The sequence below is a fragment of the Triticum aestivum genome, chromosome 2A (genome assembly GCF_018294505.1).
Source record: "Triticum aestivum cultivar Chinese Spring chromosome 2A, IWGSC CS RefSeq v2.1, whole genome shotgun sequence".
NCBI classification, from domain to species: Eukaryota; Viridiplantae; Streptophyta; class Magnoliopsida; order Poales; family Poaceae; genus Triticum; species Triticum aestivum.
In genome coordinates, this window is record NC_057797.1 from 779,262,021 (window position 1) to 779,286,238 (window position 24,218).

Sequence of the window (24,218 nt, forward strand, 5' to 3'; positions counted from 1 at the left end):
GAGAAAATAAAGGTATTTTTCCATCTGCAAATAATTTTTATAACAGGAACACTTTGTGAAACTTCGATTAAAATTTGGAAAAAACAAATACTTATGTTTGCAAATTCCAATTGCTTTGAAAATCCAAACATTTTTTCAGAACCAGAATTGTTTTTGGAATTTTGAACAACTTTTTTGAAAAAATGATCAAATTTTGAATTTGAAATTCTGATTACACTACAAGAAACCTGTTAATCCATGACGAATTTCCAGCGACAATTTCAAAATCGTCATGAACGGCCTAGTACAGCACCGCAAGCCCGCCAAAAGCCCTAAACCTTTCCCCGTACAAAAAAAAAAACCTAATCCTAAGACACACCCGTCCCTTATGTCTTTTCTCCGTCCGCCGCCACCACACATCGCATCTCCTCGTCCCCGTCCTCCGCCTCCACGCCTCCCATCTTCTCCACCCCGTCCTTCACCTCCACCTCCCCGCCTCCAACCGATGAGGGCAGCCAAGATCCATGGCGACGGCGGCTGAAGCGGCCCGATGGAAGCGGAAGACAACCATAGCCGATGCGGCGAGCAGCTGCTGCTCGCAAGCAGCGAAGAGGGCCATGGATCTACTGCAGGGGCCTTCTACTCCGTCTCCCAGGCCACGCAGCTGCCTCGCCGTCTGGAGATTCGGATCAGCCAGCGCGGGACGAGGAGAGGACGACGACCGTGACCTGTAGGAGGCACAAGCTCGACCTTGCTGGGGACGACGATGCCCGCACGTCCCTCCCTACCCCCTCGTGTCCTTTCTCCTCCATTCATTCTTTCTCTGTCCCATCCCCAATCGATTTTTTTGCTTTGATTCAGATCAGCAGGAGCTCTCCGTCTCTCCTGTTCCATGGACGGTGACGACCGGCACCCCACGCTCGAGCTCGACAGTGAGATCGTCCGCCCCGACCACCATGATTCCCCACAGAACAAGGTCGACCCTCTCGCTATGTTTTTCTTTCCTTTCCAAGTGATTACTGCTCTGCTCTGGCATAGTTCTCCAAGGGCTCTCACATTTTCTTGTACTGAACTATGATGCACAAAACGTGGCTAGTTACATCATGGTTTGTTCACATTTTCTGACATGCAAGTTACATCCAACTAGCATTGCGAGCAGCAGCAATGTAGAATTTCTGAGATCTGCTAGTTAGTTAAAGCTCCTTGTTTAATAAGTAAACGCCCATGAGATGCTCCTGTTGGTTCCTTGCTACTCTGTGCAAGCAGCAAGGATGTTATTGCCAGTGGGGCTGGTGACGATGATATCTGCCTTTTTGCCGAGGAGAAGAGTACCATGGTATCTTGTCCTTCCACTGAACATTCAAATTCTGGCAACTCTTGATTTATCTCCATGGGATCTACTTAGCTGACCACTTTGTCCAAGTAATATTTGTAGCAGATAGTGGGGTGCGATGTTCCAACATGGTTTGTTCATTTTTTTTCTAACTGCAGTGACCACTCTTTGAGAATTTTGGAAACATAAAGTAGACCCCTCATTGTACAATAACAATGTATTTCACAATATTCTTATATTTAGGTTGTTAATACACTCTCACATTTTTCCCTTGACATGGATATGTTCAGAAGAGTAAAATGACCACAGCAATGTAAAGTGGATTAAAATGGGCATAATACTCACGATTCATATACTTTACATGACTAGTCCAATCTCTGCCAGCAAGTGTTGTGTTATGCAAATTTCTAGTAAATGATGCAATAAACAATTTCCTCATGTTTTATTGCTAAGCTTTTCGGTAAACTGTCAACATTGCCTTAGAATATTATTTGGTAATCTTCTGTCTTTGAAGTAACTAGAATCAGGGCAATGAAAGTGCTAGTGCTTTGAAGTTATGTTCTTCTACAGGTCTGCACATATATTTCTGCAAGTCATTTCATTGTTTAAAAATTTGAGGAATTCTAAATTTATTACTTGATGGCTTATACCTGCACTTCGTGTTATATTTCTACAAGCACGTTACTTCTAGATGCTTGGAGGCATGAAGTCATGCTTGAAATTCCATAGTGCCTGAACCATCAATGGCAACATAATTATCAAATAAAGTTCACAGATAAACTTGCAAAACACATCAAATCTTTGATGTTTTTGAGCTAGTCCCGTCGCCAGTTTTTTCACTCAAAATATGGGGCACACAAATTGTTTCGAGTAGTAGTATTCAACACTCAATACGATACAATCAATGGAGGTAACTACAAAATACACAACAAACCTTGTGTACAGACCTTTTCACTACAAAATAATTCAAAACTAATTATATTCTGCAAGCAAAACAACATCTTTTTAGGAACATCGTGTTGTTTAGCTTTTGAAATGCTGGAATTCTGATATTCTGAGATTTTTCAAGCAAAACTTCTAGGACTGTAAAATGACAACTGACAACATGGCAATCAACACAATGGTTCAGATGCCCTATGGAAGAGACACTCACACCATAAAATTGCAATACTGGTGAGCTGTGAAAATTAATTCGCTCGGCTTGGTCAAGAGCCCTATGGTCACGCAAGCCACACGATGATGTCCCTTCTTGAACCGACATTCCAAGAAACTGAGACTGGGGAACAATCAGCACCCACAGAAACTGCAAGCACCACCCTCTGTTATTAAGTTGGTAAAGCTCTACTCGCCTCAAACACAAACTTCTCCATTCAAACCACGGAATGCACATGGCTAATGTGGAAAATCAACAAAACCCCAATCTGCTACTATTAATTGTTGCCGAGGTGTAGAAACATAGTTACAATGAGATTGTTGATGATTACGGTGGAGAACAACTTCGTCATGACCTTGTGGGAGGGGCAGTGACAATGTAGACGAAGCTGCGGCCGCTAGTGTGCATGAACTCGGAGCCGGTGACGCGGCCGATGGAGCCGAACACGACCTCCAGATCGACCGTGGACATGCTCTCCGCCAGCCCGACGACGTCCAACGACATGGACTATCTGCAAAAGAATTGAAATGCAACAATCATATGCAAATATATTAGATAAAAGACGACTGAGTTCCAAATTAACATTTGCACCACATCATATGAAGCATTGTGGTATGATCTAGCACCAAATTTTGGATTTCGAAAAAAGTTCGTGAAGATGAACCTCAAGGACCAAAAGATCGGCATGGGCCCTCCATTGATATGTGCACTCTGTCAGGCGGTGTGTGCAGAGAATGTGAACCTTAGAGCTGCTGAGGCGGGAGGCGCCGCAGTCCATCCGCGTCCACAATATCGGCCTTACTTCTACTCCAGCGCGAGCTCCAGTACGCAGGTGTGAGCATGCCAAAGTAGGCTGAAATTCCGAATCCGAGAGGGCGAGGCCATGGTCGCACTCTAGCGATCCCTCACCACTCTTCCTGCCCCCTCTCTTCTTCTCGTTGCCTCTTCCTCCTCGTTTCCTTCTCCCAATCCTCCTGCACTCTATTGTAGGTGTAGTACTCTCTACTCTATTTCTCGCCTCCTCCCCGTCGTTCTCTACCCTGTTCCCAATCCTCCCGTACTCTGTTGTAGGTGCAGTACTCTCTACTCTGTTTCTCACCTCCTCCTACCCGTCGTGCTCTACCCTGTCGCTAGTACAGTGTTTTGTTTCTCTTCTCAGCAAATCTTCTCTGCTCTTTAATGAACATACATGAACCAACTGGTTAAACGTGGTCAATCATGTATTGTCTTAAAAAATAATTGTAGGATCAGAAAATAACACACATGGCTTTGCAGATTTGCGCTCGGCAAGGTTCCAAAGCAGTATACAATAGTCAAGATTGCAATGATTTATCTCTCCAGCACATGAACCCTCGAATATAAACTACATATTGTTCAAATGAAGTGCATGGTGGAAGATTCGTTATGGGGCTGTGTCAGTATGGCTCCAGTGCCCAGAAATCGTATGCACTAAGCTTCAGAAACCAAAGTAGCACGTTTGCTACAGAGTTGTGTCATACGTATCAAGACTTGGTTCACATCTCATTCATTATGGAGTTGTGTCAGTAACTCAATATGACTTCAGTACCCAGCTTATCTTGGTATTTGTTATTAATAAGGACATGGTATTGTTGCTCTTAAGTTAATCAATTCATTCTTTTTTCAGAATCGAGTTAATCAATTCAGATTGGCAAATATTTGCATCTCTTATTGTGCACAAAATATATTATTTTCAGCTCTTAATTTCAGTTTCACATCAGACGTGTGCACCTAAACACCTAAACACTTAGCAAGTCAGATACAAAAAAACAGTTGGGTGGTTCAATCACTGAATAATCCTCTATCCTTCGATGACTACCAGAAATTCAGAGCAGTCCATCGGTAGCTATACATTGATATGCATATGACAAATCGCGTTCCCAATCTCTCTCCCGTAGACATCATCAGCAACAATCAGGAGCAGTAGCATCTCCTCTCTCTCAAATTTTGTCATCCCAAAAAGTTCCCATCATCTTCTCCCCGCCCCCGGTCGATGGCCACTACACTTATTACTTCCCCAGAATAACCATCTATTTCTTTTTTTGCATCTTCAATGTATAGCAAAGATTAATAAGTGATGTAGAATTTACAAAGCTTGTATTTGCCATGGTTCCTCGATTGGCACTTGAAACAAAAGCAAAAACTAATCAAAAAGCCACTCTGGTGAACAAACTTGAATCTTGGGACTATCCCTTTTCATTGTACAAGCACTACTGAAAACCATGGTTTTATTATTGATTGAAAATTCTTGTAACACAGTCATCACTGAATGCAGTTATGATGGCTCTACTTTTGGCAGATCAGCGGTTCCTTCTACAAGATAGCTATACAACTTCATAGGTCACCAAATAATACCAATCAGGCTAATTATTGTAGAAAACTACATCAAATTTTCTGAAGAGAACTGGACCCAAGTACACCATATAGGAAATCAAAGGTAAACTCTATATGACCAGCAACAACCGATGGAACAACTGCCATCTAATTCAGCCACACACCACTTGGCAAAGACCTCGAATAAAAGCATGCTAGAAACCTACATATAACTGAAAGTGAAATGCAAATGTATTGAAACTATACGTACCAAATTTTATGTACATTTATTATCTAGACATATCTTTCTAGCTTCTACAAGAAATAATAAGTTAGCCTAAGAATACTACACCATGACCAAATCTTCTCGGAATCATTTTTATTTCAAACTATTAAGTTACTTTCCTCTTGCATGGATGAACACAAATATTACCTAGCATGCATAGGCACACGCATGGCACGCGGCCACATCGTATCCCTATAGGCGACACGCATCACAACTAACCCAACACAACAAGACAAATCCTGCAATGAGCCGACAATCTAATGGAGAATCAGAGAATATAATACCCCAAGATCTTACCTGACATATTAGAGGCCACTACCGAACCAGCATGATCCAAGGTACTGAACCAGCATGATCCAAGGCAACATGAAAACCATCATCCTCAGCGCTCCTTTATTTTGCATGACAGAATTTGATACATCACCAGGCGTCTCTGCAAACAAAACAAGACCAGATCAATAAATTACAGCACATGCCTGCAAAATTCCGAACAAGCAAATCTAATTCACACAGAAAAGAATGAGGGCCCACTTATTCTAACAACTCTGAAACAACTCGTCATTTGAAAATAGGCAAACATATTATTCTTATGGTGCATCATGTCCCATTGACTTTGATCTGAGAATAAACAGGATCATAAAAAAATTGTGAGGGCGAAGAAGAGAGCTAGGGGGGATGGGGGAGCTCATCACTGACCATAGCCGAGAGCAGGGGTAAGGTCCCGCTGCTGCATCTAGTACCGTCCATGATGCTGACTGGAGGATGATGGCCCATACGCCCGTCAGAATCGTCTCCCATTCTCGCGCCCATGTGCTCAAACGGCGGCGGCTGGTGGAGGCATGGAATCGAGCGGTGGCGGTGGCCAGGGGAGGTGTGAGATCAAGCAGATGCCCCGACCATGGTCAAGGCCTCCTCCACCACGGAATCAAACCGCCGGCTGCCACACCAGTCCTCGGACACCCTGCACCAGTGCCCGCCCCCTCAATCTACCTCTCCCGCTGTGACCCATCTCGACAAGATGTGGCTGTGGCGGATCTGGCCGCCGGCCCGCTGACTTGCTCGACTCAATCTGAGGCCTCCCCGCTTTAAGGAAAGAAGGTGAGTGGAGGGCGAAGCCGGCAGGGGAGAGGGCGGAACTGATTGGAGGACGTCTCCTCTTCGGATCGAGAAAGACCGCCATGGCCGGGAACGCCATGGCCGCCTCCTGCCCTGCGTTGGCCACTGAACCACATCGTCCCGCTTCGATTCCTTCCGGTGGGCGGTCGGCGACATCCAGGTGGAGCCACCTCCGTCGCCAATTCCTCCTCCCAAGTACCGCAGCACTGGGTTGTCCTCTTCATCTCTGGCAAGCCGACGCCGTCGGACTTCCGTCACCTCCACTACGGCTCAAATCGCCATAGGGGTGGCGATATGGGCGCTGAGAAGGGAGGAGGTGGGGAGGGCTCTAGGGGATCCGTTCGTGCGCGAGTAGAGGGAGGAGCCGCCGCCGCCGCCGAGATCTAGATCGAGCGGGGTGGCGTTGCATGTCGTGCGTGTAGTATCTCTATCGGAAAAAGACCGGTGCTGCAGGGGAAAAGAACCGGGCGAAAAAAGAACGACGAGAAAAAACCAAGCGAAGGTGGGAGGTGGGACAAAAAAAAGACCCGGAACCGAGGACGAAAATAAACCGATGTTGGTGGGACGAAAATAAAATTCGGAACACAACCTACCAACTGAGACATTAGGAGTAGAGATTTGACATTGAGACAGAGAGATTATGACAATCTAGTTAGTTCGTTTAATCAGGTTTTTGTTTATACTTGTCCACCTAACCAACTTTTTAAAGCTTTTATATCTTAACTGAGGAAGATGTGCACGTTTCTGTGTAGTGTTGACCCGGCCGGGTAACAAATGTACAGCGCGTAGTAGTGTATACTAGCATAACCCGTGCGGCGCGGCGAGCGCCCGTATATACATCGTTATAGTAATAAACTTAAAAAATATGTGGTGGCTTTATGCGTGTTATATGCTATTACATGAAAAAATACACATTGCTACATACACAGAAACGTGATATAAGAGCTCAAAATGGGAAAGAAGTACATTTATTACAACCATGCATGATGCACATGTTGACAAACAAAATGACACGTTTATACACTTGTAATAAAAGCTACATATTAAAACTGTGTGCAGTCCACTCTATATAGCCATGCCCGCAGGGTGGCACGCCGCGCCTGTTGATATGTTATGTGAGAAATTTTGTCCATAGTGATATTATGACTAATTACTTGGTTGTTATTTGTTCACTTTTTTTATGTCATGGTGTATGTATAAACATCATATTTGTATGGATGTTAAAATCTTTCATAAAGAAACACACATTATCTAGACGCTACATAGAAGTTCTGTATGTGTGATAGGAAGAGCCTTGTGTTGATTATTTGGCTAATTGGTTGGTCGTTTATGTTAGTTGTGTTATCCAAGAGTTTTTCAGGTTGTCATGCCTTAATAGTGACATGTCTTTTAGGGCCCTCAACCATCGGAAAAGTTGGCATAATGTACCTAGCAAAAACTTCTATCATTCGAAATGGAGAGTAGCATTATCTTTTTTTTTAAATGCGGCCCCTTAGGGCCCATGAAAAAGGTCGAAAAGAGTTACTCGGTTAATTAACGAAAGACGAACGAAAACTGTCACAACACGTCCACAAAACACAAGGCAGGGCGACCTAGCAGCCTACACAAGAACGCACACACGCCGTCAAGGAGAAAAGCGTCATCGAGGTTGCAACCCAGTATATACGTTGTTATAGAATCATGAACATCCTAAGCTCTTCTCTTTTTCCACTGATTTTGGAGAGAACAAAAAAAAAATACATGCCTTAATTTGAGAGCCAAGAGGTGCACGTTGAATCAAATTTTAGTTGAATAGCACATAAATTTTAGTTGAATAGCACATAATTTGAGAGCCAAGAGGGTGGCCTATCGCAGGATTCTGAGTTCCTCCGGCTGCAGGACACGGTTGAAAACCATGGGTGCATGCTCTTTCTCCTCACCGGCAATAAAATCAGCCGCATTAGAGGACACCCTTCGTGAGGTCACTCCACACCGGAGGCGGTGATGCCCCTGCACGAACACGGTGTGGACGTCGTCAAAGCCGTCCGCATCCTCACAAGGCGGCGGTGTTCCAACCATCAGCAGCAACTCAGCCATGGTTAGAAGAACTACGGGCACGACCATCAGGATTCCAACCATCAGCAGCAGCTCGCCAACCATGGGCATGACCAACAACACCAACACGGATGCCACAAGGAGGACCCAAGACGGCGAGAACCGCGGGGATCACCATGAAGCAGGAATCAAACGCATCAGTGAAACAACCCAATACTAAATCTCCATATTTATAGACCCACAATGAAGGCACCAATTAAATGGTCACCAAAGCGGGCCACCGAAAAATAGGAATCAAAGCGGCACAACAATGACACACGAAGGAGATTTGAAAAAGGCACAACCGCCTACATTAAACGCCCGTCAAGAAGATACGGGAAACAATTGATGCATGCAGGTAGTCACATCACGCGTCCAGTCCTACACATCATGCAAGCAGCTGATAGAAACGATCCGCCGCCCGACAAACCGATAAAATTGATCAGGAACCAAATTAGTGGAAAACTGCAATGGACACAGATCCAGCGTGCCCTCCTGAGCGAACTAAACGTGCCCTCCCCAGGCTAGACGTTCTATCCATCTAGATGCCCAAAACCAAGAACACACATGCAGATTTATTCCCAGGATTCTACCCCTATTCTTTCGATTGACGTTTGGTCTCTTTACCTTGATGATCAAGGTAGCTTGCGACGGCGGTGATTTGCCATCAGGTTCTTCGAGGGCATGCCCTCCACCCTCTTCTTCCTCGTCACCAATCACCAGCGCATAGGTCGCAGCCATCGCGCAAGGGCAGAACGCGCGGCCTCCAGCCTGGGCTCCACCTTGCAGACGCCGAGGCGTCAGCGTCACACATCTTCAAGCAGGAGTGCCAGAGCTGCGCGTTGATCCAACTGTCCTCGCGATTTTGCTGCTCGCCGCTCCTGACCGGCCGTGTAGAAGTCGACCAAGGTGGGCAAAGAGCAGCCCGAGGCATGCGAGGATGGCCTCCTCGCCGCCGACAAGGAAGCTGAGCATGCCATCGCGAGTGCCGCAGCCACCGCCGGAGTCAACAGCGTGGCAGCCAGCGGCGCGCCGCCGTGGCTTCCTCTCGCGCAAGTGATGGGGCAGAGCTTGTCTAGTGGCCTCCGGCGAGGAACAGGCATGGGCATGGGCGGAGCAAAAATTGGAGGAACGGACACAAGGATGCAGGGGTGAGCGCGAGGTGATGATGAGCAATGGGGAAGGCGAGCCCCATTTATAGCAAAATAATCCTGTACGACCGGGTCGTACGTGCGACCCGGCCGCAAGGGGAGGCTGTCAGGTGGGTCACCCCACGACGAGCTCTCTCACAAACGGGTCGTACAGGATTCACCTCCATTTATAGGCCCATACTGCGGTGGAGAGGTCGGCCTAGAACGATCTACCAACAAATGCCTAGAACGCGCGATGCAAGCGGCGGCCAATCCTAATCGCACCACACACGCACGTGGCGATCAACAAACCCAAATCTTAATCAGGCACGTACGTGGCAGCCACCCAGTATGACAGCAAGCTAAATATAAAAGCACACGTCAGCCTGGACAAAAACACCGTCAAGGGCATGCACACCCACGTGTCTACAAAAGAATATAAAAAACGAACAGCCAAGCGGTGGTCAAACACAGCCAAGCAAGAAACGGCCAGAAACAACGTAGGCAAATCAAGGTGCAGCGCACATGCGGTGCCGACATGCAGCGCACCAATCATGGACTGCCCCAACCCAAAATCTAATGCAAACCTGCTAGGCACACCCTAAATGTACCCAACCATATCCCCTAGTAAATAACGTGGCACGATCTGATTGGCCGGGTTTTCACTGATAGAAAGAAGTCAAAAAAACAAGATAAAAGAAACCTGGCCAGATTTAGTATATATATTATTTGAAAAAAAAATTCTTTTTATTTATTAGTCTTCACTTAGGGTGAAATTTAATTTAGTTCGTAATAATTTGTCTTAAGTGGTCTAATAGAGGTGTGCACGCAATACTATGTTAAAATCATGTGTGTGCCATGTTGCTAATTGGTTGGTTACTACTTATTCATTTAATTTTTTGCATGTCTATTAAGTAACAATAATTTTGAATGATTTTTTTATGAACATAAAGGCATTGTGGATGCTAAGGTGCTTTAAAAAGGGATAGTTTTATTGCATTAAGTAATCTATACAGATACATATTACACAAGGGAAGTACTTTTTTATATCGCATGCTAAGTTTGAGTTGGATGGATCTCGGTGAATCATCTATGTAGTATATAAATTTTTATGTACATTTTTTTTCTTCTAATTTTAGTTATTTGAGTTGTGGCCGCACTTTGCTGGTGCATTCGTGTGTCAGTTTTTCTATTTTGTGTGAACTTCTATTTGTCGCCGTTCATACCAGATCTTCATGTCTTTTCACAAATTATAAAAGGTAAAGGTCCACTAAAAAAAGGTAAAGGTGTTTATTTTCCTTTTGAAATCTCCTAAACAAACTTAAAAAAAAACAGTTTTTCCATGAACTGGATGCCCATGTGCTGGTATACGATGTGTGGCCGTAGCGTTTTCTTCTACGGTTTGTTTTGTCAAACTATGTTCCATGTGACAGCATGAGATTTATTTGCTTTCGTTTTGTCGCTGGTGGGTGCATGCTTTGATTGGGCGTGAATTTCAGAGTGATATCACTACGTGCATGTGCATGGGATTGGGAGGCGAGGTGGCTACGTGAACGAGTGAGTTTTGCATGGGGGATGGCCACATGGTTATAACATCAACGGGTTTTTTCCCTTTCCACGCATACTGGTCAAGAGATCATGTGGTTTAAGCGTACACGCACTTTTGGTTTCTTTCATTTCGTTTCCATACGTAGCTATGGAGAGATCTTTTCTCCGGCTGCGTAGCATGGCGGTTTTCTTTCTTTATTTTTTTACGCTTGAATGCGTAGGTGCTAGAATTATAGCAGTCCCAAGCATTCTCTCACAGCTATTTTTTCAGTTGCGTACTTAGAGATGGAGTAGTACATAAATGTTGGTCAGTAGATTTCACCATAGAGATGTAGTAGTACGTAACATGGCAGGATGAAACACTGATCGGGTAAATTCAGAGAGCAGAGGAGAGGAGAGCGGCGCCTAGTTGTCTGAATATGTTATCCATCACATCAAATGGGGGAATAATTAGCACATTGACCATGATGGGCACGGAGGAACTAATTAATCCACATGCAACCCCATATACAGAACATCATGTGAAATCATATGCAGTGCCCTAAGCTGTAGCCCATGGATTGTATGGTTGCAGCATGATCAACTGAAACATGACATGCAGTTAATTTGCAACTCAATGTTATGAATTATTAATTAGTTATGTGAGCCCAGTATCCCATGCGTACCTGTGGTGTCACATATAAACGACCACACCACATAGACCTGACATGGTACTCTCAAAAGAAGCTTTTTGGTGAGATGGTGTCATTATGATAAATACTTCAGATTGATTTGCCGGTGCTCCTCTGCCTGAAAACGAAATATATGCAAAACGAAATAGTGATCAATTGATTTCAGAGAGCAAAGGAGAGGAGAGCAGCACTTGAGGTCGAGGCCTCTCTCGTAGTGCCAGCAGCGGAGCACCTTGCCTGTGTCAGCGCAGTCGCCGGCCTCGGCCTTGCGATGGACCGTGTTGTCCATGGACTCGTCAAGCGCAACTGGCCCTTGGGGAACACCATGTCGTGCCCTTTCTGTGAACTGACCACCAACACGTCCCGCTTGTCGTCGCTGACGCCTTCGTCGCACACCCATAAGTGATGCAGCCCACCACCATTCGCCCGCCAATGCACGCGCCCCTTCCTCGCCGCAAGAAGGATCAACCCTGGAATCTTTAGCTAGCTAGCTAGATGTTGGTTTCATGAAAAAAAAGAGTAGATGAGACATGGTGGATGCTGGAGTAGCAGATGTAGGTTTGCTACCATGGATCTGGGGATTCGCGGGTCGCTGCTCACGGCCAAGAGCGCGAGCTCAGCTGTAAGCAGCCAGCCACGTCGCGTGCCGCCAGGACCTCGCTGAACACCGGCATCACCACTGGCCAGAGGCCTCCCGTAACCGTAGCCGTAGCCGTCGTGCCGTGTTGGTGTTGTACCTCCTGTCCTGCCTCGGATCAACAGAAGAGAAAACACCCTCAAGAGAAAGAACGGGGGGAGGACCTCACGAATGAAGTCCAGCTTGACAGAATTTGAGCGCCGCTCATCGGACGACCTTGCTAGCGTGCAGAAGGCCACTACGATACAACAGCCGATCATCAGACGCCGGAGCATGCTCCATACATACGGGCCGAGCCGACGCAGCAGAACGGCCCGAACCACCACGCCGGTGGTATCGGCGTGCTTCGCCGCCTTCCACCACACTCCCGGTTGCCACCATGCCACCGACGATGGCGCGAAGCAGCTCCTGGCAACGGCCTTACTCGATGGAGCAGCCAGAACGGCGCAGCCGCCTCCTCCGTGGTGGCTGCCGCTCCTTTGCACTCCCGCTCGAGCAGCCCGGCCGGCACAGACCAGAGGAAGCTTTGGTGGGGTGGCAACTGCGGTGCTCATGAACAGCAGCGGGGGCGCCGAGGACCATTACGACTGGAGAAGAGCAACCATAGAATCAATGTATATGGGACGGGACACCGAAGGACAAAAGCGATAGCGGCAAGCGGTAGAATTTCTAGAACGAACCACGCGACCTCTCTCGAACAAACGGTAACAACGGCACCGACCAGAAACACCGAGAACGTCTGGATGGGCCGATCAAGGCGGCACCGCCTGTTCCCTTGGCCCAATGCAACGACGCCAACCAATCGAAGCACACACAATGGCACGTACATCGACAAAGAAGCATGCACATCGCAGGCGGCGATCGAAGCCTACACAGACACGTACAACATTCAGGAAAACCAGCATATTTATAGCCCCATATCACGCGGCAGAACTTCAGAAGACACGCGAAAATCAGCACCGACGGGCAGCGATGCACACACTCTTGAAAGGACGACCAAAGCGGCAGCCGCAAGTTATACGGTGAAAACGACAGGTTGAACGGCGCGCGAGAAATCCGGGCGGCGTAAGCGAACCGTTTCATCCGATCACCGCTGTCCACTCATAACACCAACTCGCTGCATGGCTCCATCCCTTTTCTCTTGTCGTTTTACTCCTGGAAGCAAGTGCAGTTCTACTAATCAGTTTCGACTGGTCGCCTGCCTGCATGATGCCGCCCATGCATATTGTCGTGTTGCTTCTGGATGCAAATGCAACACCCCTGGTCAGCTCTAATTGGTCCACCCGCTCATTGGCCACCGATGACACCGATCCCATTGCATGATGGAACTGGTCCACCACGCGGCGGCACACAATTAGTGTGCATGCATGCAAGGCAAACACGTACGTATAACCCCTCCATGCTACAACGGTGCAAACAACGAAAGGCGAAATTTTAACGCTCACGTCCAAACAACCGAAAGTGACTGCACGTACAAAAACAGAGACACAAACGGATTGAGATGACCCATGCAAGAAAAATAAGCACACCACCCTGCCCCACATTGAATGAAAAAATGATAAACCAACCAAACCGAATGCCACACCAGTTCAAAAAATTTGAAACAAAACCTTAAATCCACAAAGTAGTTCTACACCACCAGGTACCAAACTAAACCACCAGGTACCAAACTAATAGCACGTGTCACATGCGGAATTCATCATACATCATTTTCACACAAGTGGCTAAACCTCACGGCAAAAACTTTAGCTGGAATAGATGCTTGGGTATGTGAACCCATTGGCCATTGCATATATCCTTTGAGAAAAGATGTCCACGTCTCTTTCTCGCTTACCAAACCGATTAGAAAACGAAATCTAGCGGTTCCCTGTTGGAGAGGGTGTCGGCTAAGCCCCGTCTTTCTTCCTGGGCAGCAGCTGGTCCAATCGGGAGGCTCCCAAATCCCGAGCAAAGCCATCCGTGCACCTTTGCTTTCCCTCGTTCTTTTGCTCACAAGTCCCGAAGGAACCACACATATGATTTTTTCTGTAAAAAATCCGAATGTAGTGCGCATATGCGCCGCTGAGCATGTTTCGGCAATAGTAACACTCTGTTTGATCCACGGGACATGCATAACGTAACCCTCCATTCACCAGCGCGCACATGAGTTGGACAGAGACCACATGCATACATGGCTATTTTGGTCCAAAATGCAGCTCCACCTAACTCCTTGGTATTTGAGCTAGAAACAATGCGCACTACAAGTGGGAGTGGAGGAGTGCGAATTTTTGGAGGACGGGCTCCTTGGAGGGGCAATTTTTCGTGTTTTGACCCTTTTAGCAAAGATTTTCAGGATCTGACCCTAGCTCAATTTTTTTTTCTTGAAATCCGATCCTTTTTCTTACCGCCATGCGTCCTGGCGATAGAGTGGTGCCTAGCGGTAAGGTACTAATCCACGTCAGCAGCCCTAGACGGCCATCGCCCCCTCCGCCCCCTCCGTCCCCCGTACCGCCACTGTCCCTGGCGGTAGGCTGTATAACCTTACCGCCGTCGACCCTGGCGATATGGTGCGAGCAGTTATAGGGGCCAACGCCCCCGCCCCAGCCCCATCTCCCCCACCCCCTCTCCTCCCAGCTGCCAAGAACAAAGGGAGTTGCTCTTTCTCGCCCTTCTCTACTCCTCCCCTTGGATCTTCTTTGTTTCTACATCGTTTTTGTAGATCGAGTTGGCTCCCAAGAAAGAAAAGTAAACTCCTCCGATCCGTCCAATTACTTTTAGTCAAATAGCTTCAGATTCCACGCATTATTTGCTTCAAATCACCCCTATTTTTGAACTAAGATTGAATTTTTTTTACCTAGGATTGTTTTAGGTTGATTTTAGATGTTCTCTAATCACTAGTGGTGTTGAATATGAACCCTACTCACTAGTTCGAATGGTAGTGTGAAGATGAACCCTAGTTCATAATTTTTTTGTTAAAAAAAATGATGATATGATATGATGCATGCTGGAGGAATTTGTTTTGATATATGATGCATGTGGATGTTATATGATGCAAGTAGTGGATGTTGTTGGAGAAAAAATGGTGAAGCCTCAAGATGAACCCTAGTTCATAATGTTTTGTTAAAAAAATGATGATATGATGCATTGTTGAATGTTGTTGAATGAAAGATGTTGGTTGAATATGATTCATTCAGATCGATCATTTATATTGGTTGAATATATGATAATTGATGAATGTTGGTTGAATAAGTGATAAATGATGAAAATGATATGATTCATGTCGGTTGAATATGATTCATTTATATTTGGACTAGATATGTTTCATGTTTGTTCAAAATGATGAAAATGATATGATTCATGTTGGTTGAATATGATTCATTTATATTTGGACTTGATATGTTTCATGTTTGTTCAAAATGATACAAGTTGGTTGAAAATGGCATCATTTCCAATTGTTATAGGCGGCCCCCCTTGCGTCAGTAATCGGCGTGAAATACACCATGCTTGATCATGCTTCCGACAGCGGTCACCATGCCCATTTTATTGAGAACGGAGTGGTAATGCTATCATCAATTTGCTGTATTTTTTATTATCACAAAATAAGTCACTAACAATACCGTTTACATTTTGAGATATGCTCTCCCCATTGCGGATGAGGGGCCACATGAAGGCTATGCAGCTGCAGTATGACGAGTGCTACACTCTGTACTTTAGGAGAGCACGGATGTTGGGTTTCGTTCTTCAGTTCATAAGACACCCGCTGACGCTCATCCACTCGGCTCTCATGACATTGATTGACCGGTGGCACCCCGAGACGCACAGTTTCCATCTCCCTTATGGTGAGATGACAGTGACTCTCGAGAACTTCGGCATGATCACAACCCTGCCCATCGAGGGCCATGCTCTCACTTGGCGAGTGGAGAGGATCAACTGGCAGGAGAGGGTGATCGCCCTCATCAGCGACTTCCCTCCCATGAAGGGGAACAGAACATCCGGTGTGCGACTCAAGTGGCTCCTCGAGAACCGGTCCATATGCCCGCGGAAGAATTGTGACATATACTACTTAGAAAGCAAAACATGTTCGAGAAAGAATTGTGGTTTCGAAAGGGAACATGTCAGGCTTTAATGCGAGGTGTTGGTTGCTCATCGTTTGACCTTTAAACTTTTCTTGCACTCAACATACGCCATCACATATTCATGTCAAAACATGTTATTTTTTCGGGTTGTTTGCTATATCTAACTCACTAACGACATTTCTAGGAATATAATGGATATAATTCAAAGTTGAACTGCAAGTGCATGAAAATTTTGGCGAAAATGGGTAAAATTCCTATTTGTGTTCTTGAGTTTATGTTTAGGCCTTAAGCAAGAAAAGGAAAGGAACTCCAAACCTTGGGGTGCTAGGGTGCCAAGACTGAACCCCGACCATGGAGAGTATTGGTGTTTCAATTCAAAAAATGCAAAAAGTAAGAAAAACATGAAAGTTGGCATTGTGTTGTCATATGGCACCTAGAGGTTGTGGTAAAAATTTAAGAAGGCTTTGAAAAAACTGTGACATGCACTGCATAGACAAGAACATTTCCAAGGAAGAATTGTGGTTCAACAGGAAACGAATCTTGGTTTATAACCAAGTGTCGGTTGCTTCATCGTTTGGCCTTCGAACTTTACTTCACTCAACATACACAATAACATATAAGATGCCAAAATTTGGCATTTTCAAGATTCACTTTCTATATTTAATATATTAAGCACATTTCTTGGCATGTAATACAATTAGATCATTTCCAAGCCCTTTTCTTGCCGGTATTTTCCCAGGGGTGGCGGCAGTGGGAGGGAAGAGGGGGGTGCGGCGTTGTACCTGGGGTGCGGCGTCTCTAGTAGTGTCTCGTCCTTGCTGGTCTAGCTCACCAGGAACCAACTAATCTGTTGTGTATGGCGCATCTTATATTTCCATGCAATAGATAAGAGACAGATGTCGAGTGGGTGTATGAAGAATCAAAACCAAATGAAAACAGTGGCTCGGATAAAAAATATTTACTCTCCCGTTGCAGCGCACGGGCATGTTTGCTAGTGATATCCTAAGATCCGAAAAACATGACCACTAATTGGATGCACCTTTTGAGTCTTCATGTTAATCCGCGTCATTAAAATTAATTTAGCCATTAGATTTAAAATTTAGTGGCCAAGATCTATTATAAGACCTGCCTTATAGAAAAACAATGTGTACCTGAAGAATTATAAACCTATACGTACAATTAGATTTAAGGACGCGGGCAACATGCCCGCTGTGTGGCGTCGAGGATGAGAGCTCCTATCACGCCCTTGTGACTTGTAATGCAGTGGTGCAGCTATGGGATGGTATAGAGGAACGTTTGGCCCCTCCCAAGCAAACAAATTTTACTAAGCAATGGGGAGGAATGGTTGCTGAATGTCCATGCTAATTGTACAGAAAAAGTACGTAATATGGTGATCATTCTGATTTGGAGAATATGGTCTGTTCGGAATGATGTTTTTCATGGGAAGGGCCTTGTTCCAGTACAGGTATCAATTGATTTTCTAGTCAGCTATTTGAAGTCCTTATGGCATGCAAAAGTTGACAGTGTTGAGGATATGATTAAAACTAAAATGCCCCTGAGCGAGGTTTGCGTCGACTTGCCGGAGCTGGAAAGAACAACGATGAGGCCCTGGCCTCCTCCAGCAGTAGGTCAGGTCGCCCTCTCGGTTGACGGTTCATTTGCCACTGAAGGGTCCGCAGGTGCGGGTATGGTCCTTCGGAATGTGGACGGAAGTCTGATCTTTACTGCCTATCGTCACCTTTTCTTTTGTTGTAATGCTCTTGAAGCAGATTACACGCAATAAGGGAGGGTATTTCACTTGCTTTTGAGCGATCCGATTTTCCCATTTAATTTTTTCTGTTAAATTCCGAAATAGAGTGCGAGCAGTAGATTCGAACACAAGACCTCTCCCTTCATAGACAAACCCACTAACTACCAGGAATTCCCTCATGCTTGTGACTAATTTCTTCAGTTTGCTACTTATTCTGCCTTTAGTTCCCGGAGCCTCGGATTTTGGATCCTACCAGCCGGGTATTTTCATTTTTGTTTTCTTCTGAACTGGTCTTTGTGATAATTTTTTTTATTTCATATTTCTTTCTCTTTTAGTTTCCTTACATTTATTTTTTTCGAATGCACAAGCATTTTTTCAAAAAGCGATGATCTTTTGAAAGTTTTGTGAATTTTTTTGGTCAAATTTTAAGAATTTTTTTATTTTATGTGAACTTTGTAAAACAAATTGATGAACATTTTTCAAAATCATTGAACTTTTTTCAAATTTAATGGATTTTTTTCATAATTGGTGAACTTTTTTTAAATTCGTGAACCATTTTTCAAAATCCGTGAACTCTTTTTTCAAATTGATGGATTTTCTTGAAGATCAGTGAACTTTTTTCAAAATCGATGAACTATTTTTCAAATCTGATGAACTTTTTTGAAATTTGATGAACTTTTTTCCAAATTTTTGAACTTTTTTCCAAAACTGATGAACTTTTTTTCAAGTTGATGAACATTTTTCCGAATTTTTGAACTTTTCTACAAAATCAATGAACTTTTTTTCAAATTCATAGGACTTTTCCACAATTTGGTGAACTTTTAGTTTTTTTGAATTCCATGAACTTTTTCAAAATTTGAACTATTTCCTCATACAGGTGGACCTTTTTTTATAGCAACTCTATTATTTTTCCCAATTTCACGTTTTTATTTTTTCAAAGTATTATATGTACAAAATATATGTCAATGTTTTGTACTAAAACAATTGTTAAATAGAATTGTTTTCGTATTGTAACCATCCAAGTATTCTTGGTCCATTGGTTGTTCCAATAAGTTTGCAGCTGTCGGACCTGAGTTCGAATGAATATTTTCTCTTCGCTTCTGTTTTTTCTGCAGGTTAGTGGGCCGGCCAGCAGCGGTTAACGGTGCTAAAAGCGCCGCATAGGAGCTCCCTTCTCCAGTACTCTTGACCGTTCAGCTTATGGACATTTAATTATGGAGATTAAACATCTATTAGTTTGTAGAGAGTTTATTCCCATGAAAATTTTGTGAGATCAAAGTAGAGTTGCTAATCTGGCGAACTACGGGAGATTAGAGTGTAGCACAGCTTGTTGGCTACAAAATTGCCCTCCTTGTATTGCTGAGCTTCTGCCAGCTGACTGTAACTCTGATCACATGGAATAATAACTCTTTTACTTCGCAAAAAAAATAGACCCTGCCTTATTATAAAAAAGTAAATGAGGTAAAAAAGAGTCCTCACGCTGTAAAAAAAAGAGCCATGTTCACATACATCATTCCAATAAATAAGGTGCCTTCCTCCTTTTTTGAAAAAAAAGGAAAAAAAAAAGTTACGTACAAAACATGTACATTTTCCTCATGCTAAAAAATGAGCACACACCTCAGTTTCCAACTATATAGAAACCACGTGCATGTTCGCTTGAAGAAACAAAAAAAAGTACACTTGCAAGAAAAAACATGCGGAGTCCAGATATGTCACGTTTAAAAGAAAGCCTATGTTTGATTGATTTTTTTTTCCAATTCTCACGTACATAAAGAAGGCCCAATTAATTAAAATAATAAATCAGACACACGTACATCAGTCTCTCCGTATTGACTACTACATATCATCATCGCCATGTTTATTAATTTAATATATGAAATCACCTAATTGTAATAGAAGAAGGAAAGTTTGAATAAACTGTCACACATCAAAAAATATCAATGAAGCTAAACCTGTTACGAAAATAATTGAACGAATATCATTGGTGTTTTTTGTGGCTGGAATATCACTTATATCTAGGGGTTCGAAAAGGAGATGGTCAAGTATTTCAAACAGGGACATCAAGCAGGTCCATTAAGTTTTAAATTTTTAGAGGCTAAAGTATATTTAATTATTATATGAGATATTCTATCGTTTGATCCCCATTGACGAAAAGAAGACCCAATTAATTAAAATAAAATAAATAAGACAAACTTAGACAAGTCTCTCTGTATTGACTCCTACATATCATCATCGCCAAGGTTGTCATGCATCAAAAAGTATCAATGATTCTAAAACCGTAAGATAAATAGTTGAACGAATATGAATTATTTTTGCGTGGTGGTTGGAATATCATTTTTTTGTGCTAGGGGTTGGAAAAAACTGGTCGTCAAGTATTTCAAAAAGAGGCATCAGACAAATTCATTAAGCTTTAAATTTTAAGAGGGTAAAATATATTTAAGCATTGTATGAGATCCTCTATAGTTTGATTTGATCTTAGATAGAATATTATAAAATACGACTCAAACAAATACTATTGTTTACCACCCTTCAAACATGTTGGCACATTACCTCAAACAAAGAATGCTCCATGAGTGTCCAGTGTCAAGTGACAGAGAAAAATTTCTTGAATAAGGTTTATACATGTATATGTGTGATTATGATTAGGCTCACAAATCTAAAGTTGCCCAACAAGAACACAATTGAAATATATTTATAACTATTGAAGATCACAACCAAAAATAGTCCACTCAAGTACGAATTTGAGAAATATGTGCATCTCCAAAAATTCATCTCTGCACCCGAGCTCATCAACACCCGCACTGACGAAAAAAATCAAAACAAATACTAGATTTTTTTTTAAAAAAAATCCATTTTTTGTGTGGTAGACAATTTGATGCGTGAGGTGCGCTCCAATTTTCATATCCTTTGGACATCTGAGGAGCTCCCAGAAAAAAAGACAAATTGGGAGTCTGTAAAAATGTTTACTGTTCACGTACTTTTTGGCCCGATTTGTCTTTTTTTTGCGGAGAGATGCTCAGATGTCTAAATGATTTAAAATTTGGAATGGGTCTCACGCATCAAATTGTCTACCACACAAATTTCTTTTGGAATTGTTTGAATTTTTTTATGAAATTTTCTAACCGGGTGCAGATGAATCTGGACCAAACGCCCTACTCGTGCATCTCACCCTACTTATTGTACTAATTATTGGATTTTCTTGACACTAATAGTTTAATGAAGTACATAATTTACAATTAATTCCATGGTAAGAACCAGCGCAATGTGCTTTTTTTTAGAGTCGCAATGTGCTTTTCAATATGTATTATCCATGTATTCGAAATAGCTAGTCCGTGCAGGTGCACGAGTTGATGATTAATGACACTAATTTGCAGATCCAACTATGCTGCTAAGACTAGCCATAGTTGGAGTAACTCCAAGAATAGCATCGGGTATAACTCAGCAAATTTGTCTATGTGGCAGTGAGTTAATGAGGAGCGGGGTATATTGAGTAACTTAGATAGTTACCATAATATCACATACCCCAAGACAATATGCGTCTATAACCTAATAAATGAAGCTTTGGATGACACCACACATATGTTACTGCCCATTATGGAGGTAGTAACATAGCCTAGGATAACTTATATGTTAAGTTACTCCCCACTATGGCTAGTCTAAGGGCAATGTGCATGCGTCTTCAGTGCCGGGTTCAGTGACAGAATCAGCCATTCCTCCTAGCCCCACGGTTCCTGAGGGTGCTCAAAGTGCCTAGGAGGAATCCTCGACGATGTCCGTAGCTCCTTCTGAGTGCAAGAGCATGCTGCGCCACCGAGAAAAAAAGATTCCCCTGAAGAATCATGCTTTTACAACTCATCAACAAGATGCTCTTTGGTCGATGCACGAGTGCATTTGCGCCGCCCGCTTGGGGCTTAAGGATGCCGCCGCAGTTTTCGCCGAGGACTTGGAGGTAAGAAATTTCTTCAAATTGAATTATGAGTTCTCGAACACCTGGTAGCCCTCAAGGTGTGCTCCCTCTTCACGTCAGGGTAGACCTGGCGGGATTTAGTGAGACCTTTTACAGTACATCCATGATATATTAGCCGTCCATTTAAGCGAACGAATGCTCCAGATTTACGAATACTACAGCACGGTTTGGGTAGTATATTAAGACGGCAGGGGTATTTTGGGTAGTAATCATCAGTTAAACCTCAGCCAGACAAGGACCCGCCGAAGTCACAGCCGGACGACCCGGCAATCCAACACAGCCTCGCCATGCCGCTCGGTGGCCGTCTACTCACGCACCGGAGCTGCCTTTCTCCATCACATAGAGCCCCACGCCACAGACGCCACGACCGGGCCACTGCTCGGAGATGGATTCCTCCCATGTGACACCACCGACGCCTACCGTCGCCAACGACCTGACGTCGTCCTCGTAAACCCCCGTCTCTCACGATTCACGAAGATAGCTCAGTCCATCCCCTCTATCTCTCATCTGGTAACTGTGGCCTGTGTGTTTTGCTGATTCGTGCGAGTACTGGATGGATGATAGGTGCGTGCGCTGCTTAGTACTGGATGTGTGCGGGGCGCTAGATTTGTAGTGCGTTGAGTGTGTGTGATGGATTGTATGGCTGCTGGGTAGAGAATTGTACCAATCTCTACATACCTGGATGATCCTTCAGCTACATAAGCTTGCCAGCCCAACCGGCAGCCCTGCTGACGCACACCGCCATGGAGATGAGGGCGCGCGCGCCTGGAGGAGGGCAGGGAGCGTCAAGATGATGGAGGTCCTGAGGGTGGGGGACTGCAAGTGGCGTTGGGAAGCGGAGGTTAGGGGCGGCCGGCGGCCGCCGGCGGACTCCAGGCTTGGCCGGCTGTAGTTATTGGCGACGACGGGATGTCGGAGGTTGAGGACGACCGCGTGATGAATCATATTTTAATTAAATATATGAATCGTTACAATTAAAGGTTGAAACAAAGGACAAATTTACCCTTAATTAGAAATGATCAACACCGTTGGATCAGTTTAATACTATCCGTTATATTGGGTAGTATGATGCACCGTAAAATATCTCCGGATTTAAACTTGCTTCCGAAGGGCGTTGAACCATTTTCTGATGTGTTGTTTTGACGGGGAAGATGTGGAAATGCTCTTTGGACAAGTGTTATAGAAAACCACAAAGTACAGTAGCGTTCGAGACTCGAGTGCTCGCAATCGATCGGAGGATCGACAAAACTTCGTCTGTAGGACATGCATATTTTTAGAAATGCAGAGTCCAGTAGCCTCGGAGTCTTAGGTTGGGCTCTGGCAGCGGACCTAAGGATCGATGCCCTTCGTTAACTGTGCTGACTACTTTTACAGGATAAATATAAAAAGGCACATCAACTATCCAAAGAGTTGGCTCTAGTCAAGGCCTAGCTCAAGGAGTACCAAACACTTGTTACTTGAACGCCTTTACCCTCTGGTGAGCTAGTTCACATAACTTCCTTAAGGAGATGAGTGTCTTGCTGCTTTGTACAAGGATCTTGAGCACGCTCGGGAAGATGCAAACTATTTCCAATCGCAGGAATCGCTGGACGCAGTATTCTTACGAGGCGCATCCGAGGGTGCAACCAACTTAAGAAAGAGAACACGACTCTGTGCGAGGAGAAGAAACGACTAGGGATGGAGCAGGAACAACTCAAATCTCGACTGACTACTACCGAACAAGACATAAACCAAGCCTGCGAGTTTCTTTATGGCAAGTGACTTCACATCTGACCTCTATCCTTGTTTTTTGTTGTCATGTGTCCTAAACTTCACACACACCCATGTTCATGCTATTTAGCGTCTCTTCTAGATTTGCCAGCCGGAGATGACGGGGCTTTCCTTAAAGGACGATATGAGGCGGCTGGGAGAGCAACACCAACTCACGAGATCAGACATGGAGGATGTTTTCCGAGCTCTATGGCCTAAGGAGAAGCTACCTGAGGACCAGGCTGCCCTCCCCCGACGTCTCCAAGAGGCTCGCGAGCGGGTAAAGGTGTGGAAGATCTCGGCATGCTGAGAGGGTGCTCGACAAGTGTGGGCCATGCTCCAAACGCATTTTCCAACATTGAAAATTCACAAGATTGCTGAAATTGGTCCCGAAGGACCTGACAAGAATGAAATGCCGTCAGACATCAATTTCAAGAAGG

The 24,218-nt window shown here is 44.4% G+C and overlaps 2 protein-coding genes and 1 long non-coding RNA gene across 7 annotated transcripts; 1 reads left to right on the forward strand and 2 right to left on the reverse strand.

Annotated features, from left to right (window-relative positions):
* The first annotated feature begins 388 nt into the window (after positions 1-388).
* On the forward strand, positions 389-4,109 carry LOC123191182 (uncharacterized). Of its 3 annotated transcripts, none has more exons than XM_044603970.1 (3): positions 389-751; positions 841-955; positions 3,741-4,109. In XM_044603970.1, exons 1-3 carry the CDS (start codon positions 556-558, stop codon positions 3,811-3,813), a joined length of 384 nt encoding a protein of 127 aa, XP_044459905.1. In that variant the 5' UTR covers positions 389-555; the 3' UTR covers positions 3,814-4,109. The 3 variants fall into 3 exon arrangements, 2 of the variants coding, with proteins under 2 accessions (XP_044459905.1, XP_044459904.1); XM_044603969.1 differs by having other exon boundaries at positions 389-709; XR_006496735.1 differs by having other exon boundaries at positions 389-755; positions 841-4,109.
* LOC123191183 (uncharacterized) lies at positions 2,842-9,546 on the reverse strand. The gene is made up of 3 exons (XR_006496736.1): positions 8,899-9,546; positions 5,380-5,515; positions 2,842-2,976 (listed from the first exon to the last, which is right to left on the reverse strand). It is a non-coding gene; the product is annotated as an uncharacterized lncRNA (long non-coding RNA).
* Positions 9,547-11,393: 1,847 nt separating this feature from the next.
* Positions 11,394-12,862, reverse strand: LOC123186712 (uncharacterized). Of its 3 annotated transcripts, XM_044598429.1 has the most exons (4): positions 12,474-12,862; positions 12,188-12,365; positions 11,615-12,107; positions 11,394-11,532 (listed from the first exon to the last, which is right to left on the reverse strand). In XM_044598429.1, the coding sequence occupies exons 1-3, from the start codon at positions 12,809-12,811 to the stop codon at positions 11,697-11,699; spliced, it is 927 nt and encodes a 308-aa protein (XP_044454364.1). In that variant the 5' UTR covers positions 12,812-12,862; the 3' UTR covers positions 11,394-11,532; positions 11,615-11,696. The 3 variants fall into 3 exon arrangements, with proteins under 3 accessions (XP_044454364.1, XP_044454362.1, XP_044454363.1); XM_044598427.1 differs by having other exon boundaries at positions 12,188-12,862; XM_044598428.1 differs by having other exon boundaries at positions 11,406-12,107; positions 12,188-12,862.
* Between the last annotated feature and the right edge of the window lie 11,356 nt (positions 12,863-24,218).

What these genes read in the sequence shown, in the direction of transcription:
- LOC123191182 (XM_044603969.1), top strand. Translation starts at nt 504, where the DNA reads ATGGCGACGGCGGCTGAAGCGGCCCGATGGAAGCGGAAGACAACCATA. An exon ending in GAGGACGACGACCGTGACCT is followed by an intron (nt 710 to 840) that starts GTAGGAGGCACA and finishes GCTTTGATTCAG; the next exon opens with ATCAGCAGGAGCTCTCCGTC. An exon ending in ATGATTCCCCACAGAACAAG is followed by an intron (nt 956 to 3,740) that starts GTCGACCCTCTC and finishes ATGGCTTTGCAG; the next exon opens with ATTTGCGCTCGGCAAGGTTC.
- LOC123186712 (XM_044598427.1), bottom strand. Translation starts at nt 12,811, where the DNA reads ATGAGCACCGCAGTTGCCACCCCACCAAAGCTTCCTCTGGTCTGTGCC. An exon ending in CGCGAATCCCCAGATCCATG is followed by an intron (nt 12,108 to 12,187) that starts GTAGCAAACCTA and finishes ACATCTAGCTAG; the next exon opens with CTAGCTAAAGATTCCAGGGT.